We start from the raw sequence: 15,000 nt of genomic DNA on the forward strand, positions 1-15,000 counted from the left end.
ACAACTCATGCTCAGCCTTAAGCTACTTTCCCATTGAAAGTTAAGGTCGTTCTTCAGAAACGTGACACCAATCACTGCCGAGTGGACAAAGGGTCAGAAAAAAGCAAACCTCGACTTAATCCGTAATCGTACGGCGTCCCGTTGCATAGGAAGCGAATGCTCTAGCACTGAGCTAGTATGACCCCTATCTAGCTCATTCTAACAGATAAATAACCCAGGTGATCCAGTGTTTCAAGAACGAGACTCAAGGCGTCCAATCGGCGTTGTGTCATGTCGGGCAATTTAAACGAAATTAAAATCGTTGCAAAAAAAATAATAAATGAAACTTGATTTAAGTTTAAGTATTTTTTTATTATTGTACTTTAAGGCAGTTTCCAGAAAACGCCTGAAAATAGTGTGTGCTTTTTCATACTTATCATTTTAACCCAAAACTTCCTTTTTTTTCACAGATATTTTAATCCTATTGATACGATGGGTTATAAATAATAAATTGCTAATGCCGTAAAACCATTTTAAAAAAAGAAACAAAACATCGTAGAAAAAGCCATTGACCGCAAAGAGAACTTCAAAAGTCAATAATATGATATTTATTGAAGTGAAAACACTAACCTTTTTCGACGTTTATGAAGAAATGGAGATATACATCCTCCCCAGACTGCGGTTCGATTCTCAGCTTGTAACTGCCAGAATCGGCCATTGATAATTTGTTTATCCTAACTTCGACTATTTTGATGTCTGTTCCCATGCCTCCCGTATCTTCTATCATCTGAATAGAATGAGGTCGTTCTTTGTTGATAAGAACGTCATTTTTATACAGAGAAATTCGACGAGGGTCGCTTGTTCCATGAAAGGCAAAACGGCCAGTATAGTCGCTTCCCTCGAATCCAGACTCAAAGCTCGATGGAGCTCTTTTATTTCTAAAGTGTATTCCTGAAAAAAAATTAAATTGCAAATCTTTAATAATCAGCCATGGCTATTACTGCCGCACTGGGTAAACAGAGCTTTTTTTTCTTTTTAATGGACCAGAAAACTCCTCCAACGAATAATATTAATCGATTGAAATGACCCTCATCCTGCCTAAATACTCTCAGATATGAGATTTTAAAGGATTTTCATCTTGTCAAAAACCTGGGACTTCCTTGCCCTTTAAAAACATGAGAATCATTTTATCGATCTATATTTGAAGTGCGAGTGAACCTGAATATACAATTTTGATGTCAAATCTAGATTAAGCATGTGACATTCAAACCCTGCTAAGCCTCGGTTTCTTCTTCTTCTTCTTCTTCTTCTTCTTCTTCTTCTTCTTCTTCTTCTTCTTCTTCTTCTTCTTCTTCTTCTTCTTCTTCTTCTTCTTCTTCTTCTTCTTCTTCTTCTTCTTCTTCTTCTTCTTTTTCTTATTCTTCTTCTTCTTCCCCTGCTCCTCATCCTCCTCTCTTTTTTTCTTCTTCATACCTCGAGTCTTAGGACCCAACTACATAATTTGATTCTAAAATTTAAAAAAAGAAGTTTATAAAAGAATGTTGAACGTTCTGTAAAGACATTAGGATATTGTCTGCCGATAACGTTACTATGATACAAACAACAAACATAACGATGTGACCCTTGCAGTTACTCCTTTGAAAATACTTTACCAGTGGAAAAGGATGAATACAGATTATTTGATGAAGAAAAAGAAAATAATATCTTGAGATGATGAAAGTTTTACGCCACCTAAATTAGCTCCCGAAGTAAGGTCGGTTCAGTCAGTTAAAGATAAAACCACTTGATATATTATTTGCCTTACAGAAAAACAAATTACGTGTATGGTTTGGGACTTCAGTTTATCACTGGTGATTCCAAGATGACTAATAAACAAGACAGAGAAGGCATAACGTCCCACCTTACTATATTAGGTAGCAATGACTATCCCGCACAAATCTTTGGGTCTCTTTTTCGCTCACGAAGTGCCCAAATTCGCGACAAAATATGGACGAAGCCGTTTCGTACTTGCTATTTTTTAAAATTAATTACGACGCTGTTTATAATTGAATATGACTGAAAATTGGCACACAGTTAGAAAAGAGGTCATTTTAGATTATGTCAAGCGACAAAACGTGTACGATTACCAGAAGACCGTTAAAAATAGATTTTTACTCTTTGGAGTACAATATTTCTAAAACTACAAAGAGGAGAGATTTTGTCGCTCATAAGGTTATTTAATGCACATTTCTTCTATCTATATTTCAAATTTCATTCGATTATGATAAGTTCTTTTCCCGTATTCTCACAAAACATCAACCCAATTTGCATTTCAATGAGTGAAAACATGGAGACGGCCATTTTGCTCCACCATCGCGCGACAAGAAAATGACATGAGCGAGGCAAGGCTGCCAGATAGCCAGACTTTAACCTGACCAAATTCGACTTCAAAAGTGGCTAAATAGAAAATCATATGGCGTTCAATATTAAGACTGGCCCACTTAAAATTAACTAAATTGTAACAAACAGAAAATTGAATAGGCTAGGATAAATGTCATTGAGACAAACATAGATGAATAAAATGTAAAAAAAGAAACAAAATTATATATTTGACCACACACGTGGCCATCTGGCAACCTTGTTCGCGACGACGGATAACACAAATCCTCGCGCGCTTTTTAAAAATTAAGGTATTGTTTTTATTGTTATGACATAAGGATAGTAAATAAATACTAGAATTTACATAAGCCATGGTCTCACGGGACTAATTGATAATAATTCAGCAGGCATTTTTCGTGTCATTTGTATGGGTTGTAGACACAAGATTACACTTCGAAAAAGTTCCAAATGATCGATATTATGTATATTTTAAAACAAATTTATAATTGACCCTAGCCGTACAGCTCTAAAACTGTACAAGTTAGAACTCTTCTGATGTCTTCATCAAATTTTCTGATAATTTTGCCATAAAATTGCCAAGTTTTAATATCTAATTCCACGTATTAAGCGAGATACAGGCACAAACCAGAATATAACGCAGAAAAAGCGTCCCATATTTTCTGTATTTTTTCTCTTTGTGAGTCATGCAAATAAATGACATCTTTGAAACTTCATAACTTTGTTATATATTAATGGATTTTCAAAATTCAAAAAGATTTTTACTCAGTGGAGATATGGCTTTGTTTAAGAGTAGTATTTCCTACAAAAATAGAAAACTAAAATTTTCATAATCATTGCTATATTAGGACTAGCAATGAATAGGTTACAGCTTGAATCATAAAGTTGCAAAGCTATTTTCGGAGCAGAATGTTTTAGTACGATTACGTGCGCAAAGAAGCGAGAATGGATGATCTGCAGTGACAACAAGCATTTATTTAGACTAGAGAATAAGATTTCATACGAGATATGTTTTACGGCGGAAAAGTCGGTAGGGGATGGATCCCTCATGGGAGCCCAAAGGATAGGGAGGTTGTGGAGGATTTATCCCTCCAACAACGAGGCTAGGGTAAGGATGCTGGCCAGAAGGGTCGTCTGTTGTAGATTTGGATCACAAAAGAGACAAAGGAGATTTTACTTTGAACATTCTTTCTAAAGCTTTAATCAACTTTTAACACAAGCAGGCATCTATAACAAAAAGAGAAAAACAAAACGTTAGTTGTACAAGACACAAAATGTAACCAAAATCACCACATTCTCCGCGGCTTTAAATTCAAACCAACAGTATCATTATTTGGGTCCACTTCTTAAATTACAACCTCGTTCTAATGAAGGGAGTCTTGGCAGGTTTTATGACCGGTTCAGGCAGATAACGAGTTTCTGGCAAAGAAACAGAATCGGGTGGATTGTCAGACACAAGGTTGGTAACATCAGGTGTTTGATCTGGAACAGTGACGACATCGGGCTCTACAGTCAACTTTATCTGATTATCAGGGGTTAGATCAGAAGCTTTAGCACCACCCGATGTACCAACTGGCGTGGGTTCAATCTGCCTTTCATTTCCAACAGGAGCTAGATGCCTAAGGAAACAGTTGATTCTCTGCCATCTGGTAAACGGACATGAGCGTATTGTGAGGTCGCTTTGAGTAGATCAACTTCATCCACAATCGGGTCATACTTTGATGTTCTTATATGGCGTCTGAGGTAAACAGGCCCAGGCGATAGGAGCCATGAGGGCAAGGAACTACCATTAGTAGAGTGACGAGTATACTGGAACATGCGTTCATGCGGTGTAGCATTTGTTTCAGTGCAGAGAAGCGAACGAACAGAGTGCAGGGAGTCCTGTAGAACCAGTTCCCACTGGTTGATAGACAGTCCTTTGGATTTGAGAGAGAGAGAGAGAGAGAGAGAGAGAGAGAGAGAGAGAGAGAGAGAGAGTGATTACTTTCCATATTGTGTTGTTTAGTCGTTCCACTTGCATGCCAAATATTGAAAACATTTGGTTCAAGCAGTAAATTACAGTGGTTGTAGTCATGTCGGCACATGGGAAGGCAAATGGGAATCGTGAATATTCATCAATCAGAGTAAGTAAGTATCTATTCCTAGTAGAGGTAGGCAGTGGCCCTTTAAAGTCAATACTGAGCCTTTCCATTGGCTGGGTAGATTTGATGAGGTTGGGCATTTGTTTTGGTTTGTAAAATCTAGTTTTGATTTCAGAGCAGACTAGACTGGACATCCAGATGTCATTTTCTTTACATCCTCAATACTGTAAGGTAAGTTCTTTGCTCGTACAAAGTGAATCATTCGGGTCACTCCTGGGTGGCTGAGGGATCCATGAAGATGTTTTAAATGATCACAAGAATCAACGCGGCATGTAGCTTGAGAGAGTGCGTCAGCAGCATGGTTTCTGGCCAGGAACGGTAGATTACATCGTAGTTGTAACAAGAAAGTTCAATTTTCCACCTTTGAATTTTGTTATTTTTAACTTTTCCTTTTTGCTTCGAATCGTATATGAAAGCCACAGACTTATGATCCGTAACAAGTTTGAAGTGAGTATTGATTAGGAAGTGACGCCACTTTCTGATTGCTTCCACAATTGCGTAAGCCTCCTTTTCGACCGAAGAGTGGTGTTTTTCACTTGACGAGAGTGTTCGGGAGAAGAAGGCAACAGGGCGACCCTCCTGGTTGAGAGCAGCTGAAATAGCTATGTCTGATGCATCGGGTTCTAGGTAAGAGGAAGCTGAGGATCTACAGTTACCAGGACCGCTGTCTCGAGTTCCTCCTTGAGATTGTCAAAGGCCTGAAGTACTTCAGGTGGAGATGGGAATGTGGTGTTATGATTCAGTAAATGAATTTTATCAGAGAAGTGGGATATCCAGGGGGAATTAATAAGCGAACATGCCACAGGCCCTTTTCTGAGCTTTGAGTGATGTAGAAGGCTCCATTTGGCGAAGTGGTGTTAGTCTCGATGGATCAGGTCGTATTTCCCCTTTTGAAATCCTTTAGCCAGTAACATCAATGAGGTCAACACCTATCACGTTCTTGGATTCATTGAAAGTCAGTCCGTGTTTTTGAGCAACTTCTCTGAAGCGTTTTACATTAAAATTATGCTCACTCCAGTCGTATCCACACACAGTTACGTTGTCCAAGCAAGCAAAGGAAGCGGAGAGATCTTCTTGTTTAATTATGTTGTCGATCGTTCTTTGGAATGCGGCAACACCGTTAGTTACACCGAAGGGGATTCGTTTGAAGTGATATAGGCTACCGCAAGCCTCGAAAGCAATATATTCATGTCACTTTCTTTGATAGGTATCTGGTCATAAGCGCTTTTCAGATCAAAGGTACTGTAATACCTATACTTAGAGATAGACTCTGCCATCTTGTCCAGCCTTGGTAAAGGTACGCATCAAGTAGAGTATATTTATTGATAGTTTGACTATAGTCAATAACTAGTCTCTTTTGTGTCTTTCTCCACTCGTAACCAACACGAGCCCTCCATGGTGACGATGAAGGCTCGATGATACCCTCCTTGAGGAGCTTCTCCACTTCTGACTCGATGAAAACTTCGTCCAACTCTGAATGACGGCGTGACTTAGTAGCGATAGGTCTACAGTCTTCAATTAGATTCTCAAACAGAGAAGGAGCTTCAAGATTGGCCGCTGCTACTCCAAGGATTTTGAGTGGGTTTTGAGATCCATCGAACGGGAAGCAGACTTCAGAGTGCTTACCTAAAAAATCATGACCTAAGATAATGTCAGCACAGAGATCAGGCAGGAGTGAAAGCTTTTGCGTATACATTCTCTTTTTATAGGAAAGAGGCACTATACAATGGCCCTTCGTCTTTTTTTTGAGACTTGTCGACGCCATGTTAATGCTACATGAAAAAGGGGTTACTTTCCAGCAGTTTTCTTTAACTAGAGTTAATGTAACTTTCAGAGCTTCCGGTATCCACCAAGGCATTGAGTTTAACACCATTTACTAGAATAATTATTTGGGCTTTCTTTAAGCAATTGATGGCGGATACAGTGAGAGTGGTTGCTATGTTTGGATTTCCTGAAGTCAAAGAAGAAGTCATGGCAGTTCTGCGGGACTTTTCGGCACCGGCAGATTTACAAACTTTTGCAAAATGTCCCGATTTACCACATTTCTTACAGGTAGCTTCTCTGGCAGGGCAGCTGTATCTAGGGTGTTTTTTTGTCATCGCAAAAGAAGCATTTTTCTTCACTGAATCCAGAAGCAGTTGTACTGTCAATGGCTTTATTTTCGTCTTGTGGTTCGTCAACAGCCGCAGTTATCACGTCTTAACGGTATGACAGGCTCTGTTTTTCAGCCATGTCTAGAGTTCTAGCGTCCTCGAAAGCAGTGTCGAGATCGAGATGGTTCTTTTCAAGTTGACGTTGGCGAGGAGAAATAAGGCCACTGATGAAAGCATCTCTGATGGCTTCGTTTTTGTGAACTTCAGCAGTAACAGCTTGGAAATTACAGTCCTTGGCAAGATTTTTAAGTTTTTGTAGATAATGGGCTAGCGTTTGACCAGATTCTTGCTTTCCACATGATAGTAAATGCCTGGCAAAAACTTCATTCTTAGGTTTGTCAAATACAGCCTCGAGTATTTTGATAGCAACTTCATCTGTTTCACACTCAGCGATGAGTTCGTAGATAGAAGGACCGACGAAGTTTACAAGCGTTGCAAGTTTTCTGGAAGCTGTAGTGTCTTGGAGACTGTCGAGGAAGAAGTCGAATGTTCTCTTCCACTGGCGCCAAGTCTTCAGCGCCTCGGGTGAGCTAGGGTCCGTTGTCAGGACTGCTGGTCGAAGGTGTCGGTCTATCGTAGATAAAAATTGATTAAATTGTTGAAGATTTGAATCACAAAAGAGAAAAAGGAGATTTTACTTTGAACATTCTTTCTAAAGCTTTAATCAACGTTTAACACAAGCAGGCATCTATAACAAAAAGAGAAAAACAAAACGTTAGATGTACAATACACAAAATGAAACCAAAATCACCACATCGTCCTTAGAGGGAGAAAATTGGATTTGAATGGGAGGAACCCATTTATTCTCGTGGACGAAGAGGGGAAGGAGATCGCGGTCACCAAACTGTTTATTGGTGGAATCCTAATCTCATTTTCCAATGAAGAGATCGAAAAAAAGATCAAGTTGCTTGGACTTAAAATGACGAGTAGAATGGTAATGGAGCGGGTAAGGGACCCGCAAGGTAAGATGATGTCATGTGTGACAGGGAGAAGGATGGTGTGGATTTGTATAGACGTCGGGATCTTTAAAGGGTTCCTGTATTACAAGGAAATGAATGACAATCGATGCAGGAATTGCATGGAGCAAGGCCATAGAGCCACAGCATGTAGAAAACAAGTCGTCTGCAGAAGATGCAAAACAGGGGGACATAGGGAAGTCGATTGTCCAATGAATCTGAAAGAAAAAGAAGTGGAAACAGAGGAGGATAGAGTAGAAAACTATGAGAGGGAGGAGGAGAGGGAGGAGAAAGAGGAAGAGTCGGAAAAGGAGTCGGAAGAAGAAATGGAGGGGGAGAGAGAGGAGACGGAAGAGGAGGGAGAGAAGGAAGTGGAGGATGAGGAAGAAGTAGAGGAGGGAAAGGGAGAGAAAAGGGAGGAGTGAAGAAAGGAGACAAAAGTGGAGAGAATCGGGAGGTGAGAGATAAGGAAAAAAACAAACCACATGATAGAATTAATAGACGGGGAGGAGAGGAAGTAAGAAAAGATATGGAAGTGGTAAAAGAAGGAAATGGAACGATGAAGCGAGGTAACGATGAACAGGTAAGAGAGATGCGAGAAGGTGAGATTTGTGGAAAAGAAAAATCAAATGATTTCATGGAAGAGGATAAGCAAAAAGAAAGGAGAGGTCGGAAAGAAAAAGAAAAGATAGAGACAGAAAGAGAAAGAGAAGAAAGAAGAGAGAGGGGGGGGGGACAAGTTGTGAGTGAGGCAAAAAAAGTTTAAAACAATGGAGGATTATGTTATGACAAGATCTTCTAGTAGAAAGAGAGTAGGGTCACCAGAAGAGGAAGGAAAAAGAGGTCGCCCAAAACCCTCTGAGTAAAATGGTGTTAAAAAGAGATTGTAGTAACAGTAATAATGCTTAAACATAAAATATTATTAATTCTAAAATACTTCAATTAAAATGAATCCAAACAATTTTAGCACGGTTTTTTCAGATGGGGGTTTAGAATATTTAAGTATCCTTTCACTAAATGTTTGTGGATTAATTAACAGGAAAGAAAGGAATGCAATTTTTAAAAATATCAAGCAAAATAAAATAGACATAGTAGGATTACAGGAAACACATTCATTGGAGGAGGATTCAAATTTCGTTGAAAAAGAATGGGGTGGGAAAATTATCTTATCTCCGGGGACATCCAAAAGTAAAGGACAATTATTTATTATTTCCAAACAATTAAACAATAACGTAGAAATTGATACATTGTACAAAGACTCCAGAATATTATTGATAAAATTAAATACATACAATAACAAAGATAGAGGTATTTTACTAGCTAATATTTTCGCACCATGTATTACACAGGAAAAAAAATATTTCTTTTCTCATTTAGGAAAGATTTTAATATCAAAATCTGAGTTAAATCTAAATTTACCAATGATTTGTTTAGGGGACTTTAACACTGTGGTAAATAATGAGTTGGACATAATATCTGGCAATCCGCATGATAAAGAAAATGTTGACAATTTTAATGATTTTATCAATAGATCAGCCTTTACAGATACATGGAGAATAAAACATAAAAATGAAAAAAAGTTTTAAATGGAGTAGAGGATCTCCTTTGATAGATAGACGTTTAGATTATATCTTTATAAATAGCATGCTTATACCTTTTTTACAAGAAGCAGAAATTAAAGGTATTGCCTTTACTGATCATAGAGCAGTTATATCAAAATTTAAATTCACATCCTTCAAAAAAAGAACCTTTTTATTTAAAATGAATGTATCAATATTGAGTGACTTAAAATATATAACTTTAATGTAACAAAAAATCCAGTTGCTTAGAAGAAAACAAATGTTGGATCCTCACCTTAGGTGGGAATGTGTTAAAATAGACATCAAGGAATTTACTCAAGACTACTGCAAATGTAAATGTCGTAAGAAATCAGATACTTATAATGAAGAAATAAGAACCCTTAATGAATTAGAAGAACAATTAGTATATTACCCTAATGACAACGATATTTTATCACAAAGATTGGAATTGCGGAAAAGAATTGAAGTAAAACAAATTGAAGAAACAATGGGGGCCATAGTAAGAGCAGGCATCAAGTGGATAGAGGAGGGAGAGAAATGTAATCGATTCTTTCTATCATTAGAAAAGACCAGGGCTGTAAACAATACAATTTATAAATTGAAAAGTGATGAAAATAATTATGTTACAGATGAATTGGAAATTCTAGAAACTATTAGTAAATATTATTCAGAACTTTACACCGAATTGAAAGAAGACGAAACAATAGAAATGTTGAGTGATGAATATGTAACAAATATCCTATACCTAAAATAAAAAAAAATGAAGAGAAAGAATTCTGTGTCAGATTTATTACGTTAGATGAGATTAGGAGCGCTATGGGAAAAAATGAAAAATGGATCCTCCCCGGGGCCACATGGAATTCCAGTAGAATTTTACAAAGTTTTTTGGGATGAGATCAAAACGGCGATGTTCAACTGTTTTGAATTTAGTATTTTAAAAAATATGCTTAGTTACAGTCAAAGGAGGGGGGTAATAGCGTTAATAACGAAAATATTCAAGGCCTATAACATATTAACAAATGCTGATTATAAAATACTGGCAAAAACCTTGGCAAACAGACTTAAAACGGTTATAAGTAATATAATTAGTAAGGACCAAAAAGGATTTATTCGTGGAAGAAACATTGCAGAAATTTTGAGGGAAATTGATGATTTAATAGAATATGAAAAAAAAATAAACTTATCCTCGTTAATGTTATCAATTGATTATAAAAAGACTTTCGACAACATTTCTATTAAAAACTTTTGATTACTTTGGTTTTGGAAATTATTTCAAAAGTTATATTATCACCATTCTCAATAATAGGAAGGTTTGTGTTAAAAAATGGGGGACATATATCGGGGGATTTTGATATGCAAAGAGGCGTTAGAAGGTTGTCCAATATCTCCTTGAATTTTTATTCTAGGAGTAGAAATAATGGCATCTAAAGTAAGACAGGAGAAAAACATTCAAGGAATACTAATAGATAACACAAGATTTATTATTAAACAATATGCTGACGATACAACTTTTTTTCTAAAAGATCAAAAAGACTTAAAACATGTGTTGCAAAATATCAATAAGTTTTATATATTCTCTGGGCTTACTTTGAATAAGATTAAATCTATAATTATGCAACTGAAAAAAAATCAAAACATTAGGAAAGATTCAATGTTCAACATTCCAATTGTTGATGATCTAAAAATTTTAGGAGTAATATTCAGTTTAAAAATTACAGCTACGGAAAATAAAAGTAATTGGATTCATAAAATTGAAAGCATAAAGAATATGCTAAAGTTATGGGGAAAAGGGGACCTTTCTTTGATAGGAAAAATAAACATAATCAAAACCTTTGGTATTTCTATGTTAATCTATATCATGCAGAGTATTTCAATCCCGTTGACTGTATTAGAGGAAATAAATAGATTGTTCTTTTAATTTTTGTGGCAAAAGAAAACATCAAATAGGAGAGCTTTTGAGAAAGTAAAAAGAAAGACTATGTGTAACGATAGAAGTAATGGAGGCCTGAACATGATTGACATAATTTCTTAACAAAAATCATTTCTGATTAATTGGGGAAAAAGCATTGGAAGCAAATATAAACAGTGCGCAATTCAAAGGGTTAAAATTGGTGAAAAACATATTTTGGAAAAATGTTCTAATAGAGTATCTTAACTTTCCTCATGAAGATCAAAGTATGGAAATTCACCCAGATGAACCAATTTTAACAATAATAAAATTAAATTCAAAGGTAAAGTACTGTTTTCAACTATTCTAATCGCAAAAAAGTGTTTTACGTTAAGTAAATCTACATCAATTCAAGACGTATCATGTCAATTGGGGAATTCAAAGATATATAATTTCCATAGAAAGATCTTGAATTATAGTGTAGTCAAAAGCGCTTTATCACCCTAAAAATTTCGAAATCAGTAAGTATTTAATAAATTTCAAAAAAATAATTTATTAAAATCTTCCAGAAAGAGTTATACAAAATGTTTAGGGATAAGGATAAATAGAACATGTTAAGGGCTTGGGGGGGGGGGGGCGTAGAGTTACAAGCAAAACATTGGATTTTACCTTATTTTGTCAAAAGAATCAAGATTAAGGATTTTACAATGGAAGATTATGAATAATTTTTACCCTACCAATATATTACCTCATAAAATGAAATTTGCAAGTTCAAATAAATGTCAATATTGTGATGAAATAGACTACTCTGAGGATTTCATTTTTTATTGTAAATCAGTAAAATCTGTATGGCGGGAGATAGAAAGCATAATTAACAGTAAGATAGGAAAACAAATACATATAGATTTGCAAAAAGTAATGGTGGGATTGATTGATTATCCCGGAATCAATGAATCGATCGTATGCGGATAAATCATTTGATTCTTGTTGGAAAAATGGTTATCTCTAAAATCAAATATGGCCAAAAAAAATATCCATTAGCGATATTAAGAACCGATATGAGGATCAGAAAATTGATATAAATTTAATTATTATTATTGTTATTATTACTGTTTTTGTAGTTGTTATTATCGTTGTTGTAGTTATTGTGGTTGTTATTATTAATAGATATTATGGTTCCTGTTTTTGCTAACGTGGCTGTTATGATACATTTTAGTACTTTTATCACTAATGTTATATGCTCTATCATTATTATTATTTCTATTTTTGTTGTTGTTGTTATTATTATTATTGTTGTTGGTGTTTTTATTATTATTGTTAGTGATGTTGTTGTTATTATTGTTATGTTGTATTAGTATATATTATAATTACTTGGACCTGTGTTTCTGAAGGTGAGTATATTGATTATACAATTTGTATACACATAGTTATGAAAAAATTATCAGTTACATTAAAGCAATAAACCAATCTTATCTTATTAAAAACAAAAAATATAACAAACAAACAAACAAAAATTAAAAAATAAACAAAACATGTGATGAACATGGAGACGTTATATCCGATATTACAATGTCGTTCAATTTGTTGGCATCCGCTTTTATAATAATATTTTAAAAAAAAGATGTCATCACTCTGAAACCAGAAAATTATTTGCACAAGGTATGTATTCAGTCCTTCAGAATACTGATTTACACTTCCAATGAGATTTGAACTATTATTTTGATATGAAATTTTTGTTCCCCATTGGAATATAGTGTTAACTCATTTTCTATCTTGATCGAGGGGGAAGCGGTACGGTCTTTGCTTCGTAAACGGAAGGTACCGAGTTAGATCACCCGCCACTGTGTTGTGTGGCCTTGAGCAAGTCACCTCGCCCTAGCTCAATTTGCGGCGCTGCATTGCGGCTTACGCCTGGGTTATTCCGTTCTCCACTTGGAATAGAGAAACATTTTACCTCTGGGATGAAAATAGGGATTTTTTAGATAACACCTAGCAGGCTTTGAAAGTTAACACCTTAAATTTGAAATTTTGGGTCAATTCAAAGGCTCAATTTAGTAAGAAAGCGTTTGCACTTGCAGACTTTAGTTTCCAAACTTGGGAAACTTGATTGAACATTCAAAATTTTGACGTCTGACAACTCTGAAATAATGCCGTATGCAATGGCTGGACCCCCCTCCCCCCACACCCCCCCCCCTTCTCTCTCTCTCACTCTCTCTCTCTCCTCTTTCTCTCTTCTCTCTCCTTTTTCTCTTCTACCCTTCTTCTCCTTACTCCTCTCTCTCCTCCCTCTTTCTTTCCCTCTATCTCTATCTCTCTCCTTCTCTCTCTCTTCCTTTCTCTCCCCCTCTCTCTCCCTTTCTCTCTCTCTCTCTCTCTCTCTCTTCTCTCTCTCTCTCTCTCTCTCTCTCTCTTCTCTGTCTCTCATATTAATAATAAAAATGATGATGATGATGACAATGATAATAATAATAATAATAATAATAATAATAATAATAATAATAAAAAAAGAAGAAGAAGAAGAAGAAGAAGAAGAAGAAGAAGAAGAAGAAGAAGAGCAATAATAATAATGATAATAATAATAATAATAATAATAATAATAATAATAATAATAATAATAATAATAATAATAAATAATAATAAGATAATAACAATAATAATAAAAATAATAATAATAATAATGATAATAATAATAATAATAATAATAATAATAATAATAATAATAATAATAATAATAATACTGATGATAATGATGATAATGATGATGATGATGATGATGATGATGATGATGATGATGATGATGATGATGATGATGATGATGATGATGATGATGATGATGATGATGATGATGATGATGATGATCATGATGATGATAATAATAATAATATTAATGTTATCAATATTTGGCTAATAGTTTGTTCCAATATGATGAATAGGACTTGGTGTTACATGCAGAGGTAACATGACCCCATTTCATTAATGCATTTTATTTAAGAAATTATAGGATTTTATAATATTAAGGGTGGAATAAATAGTATTTTTTATTGCCACAATTCGAAATTTCATAGTTTTTAAACATTTAAAAAAAGATCTATTACTCGTTTTTAGGGTGCAATGTATCCTAGTATATTATTAGTTTTTAAGAGTTTCGTAATATTACTATGTGGTCTTGTGGTATGACACGCTTTCGGATGGGAAGGTCCTGGGTTCGAGCCTCGCTCGGCGCATAGTTGAGTCGTTGGAAAATACTCTTTACTCACATTCTCTCACCGTATTCAGGTATAAAATGAGTACCTGGCCGTCAACAGCGTTGTCTCTGTCCGAAAAAAATGTTTTAATATCGCCTAACAGGCGTCATGTCACGTCCTACATGTTAAGTGTTGCTGATGGCCTGGGACCCATTGTAAAGCGCTTGAACACGTTTAGTGGATACTTCGCTATATAAAAGCTCATTTTTTTAATTAGAGAAGATAACACACACCTTCTTCAACGACTAATTGGAAGTTATGGTTTGCGTTAGCTCCTTCGGGTATATTCTCTGTTATGACGTATTGACCGGAATCTTCAAGTGTTGCCTGCCTCAAGACAAACTTAGCTATTACATTATTTGGCCATGAATATATACGATACTTGTCATCCCTTAGAAGCTTGCCATCTTTTCGCACGGTGTAATTATGCGGTGGACTTGGGACGCTTAGATTAAAAGTGAATATAAAATATTCTCCCTCGTCCGCAATGTAGGTCTCAGATACCTCTTGAGAATTGGTCTTGATTTTATCTGAAAATATATTATAGTTTATTAATCATAACATATCACGCATCGCTAAAAACGGTATTATATTGGGTTTACTCAGACAAAATATTAATTTTGAACAATATTATAGGATTTGATTCTAAACAAATAAACAAATGCTGTATTTGTGGGAAACA

The 15,000-nt window shown here is 35.4% G+C and overlaps 1 protein-coding gene across 1 annotated transcript in view; it reads right to left on the minus strand.

The window, feature by feature from the left end:
• The window catches only part of LOC144959083 (uncharacterized), a 107,873-nt gene that overhangs the window by 87,550 nt on the left and 5,323 nt on the right, over positions 1-15,000 (minus strand). Inside the window, exons 3-4 of the mRNA XM_078891461.1 lie at positions 14,552-14,848; positions 610-930 (exon numbers count right to left, since the gene is read on the minus strand). Coding sequence (XP_078747587.1) covers positions 610-930; positions 14,552-14,848 — 618 coding nt within the window. The remainder of the gene's footprint in view (positions 1-609; positions 931-14,551; positions 14,849-15,000) is intronic.

The sequence above is a fragment of the Berghia stephanieae genome, chromosome 13 (genome assembly GCF_034508935.2).
Source record: "Berghia stephanieae isolate SIO BIC M18660-M18661 chromosome 13, UCSD_Bste_1.3, whole genome shotgun sequence".
Lineage (NCBI taxonomy): Eukaryota > Metazoa > Mollusca > Gastropoda > Nudibranchia > Aeolidiidae > Berghia > Berghia stephanieae.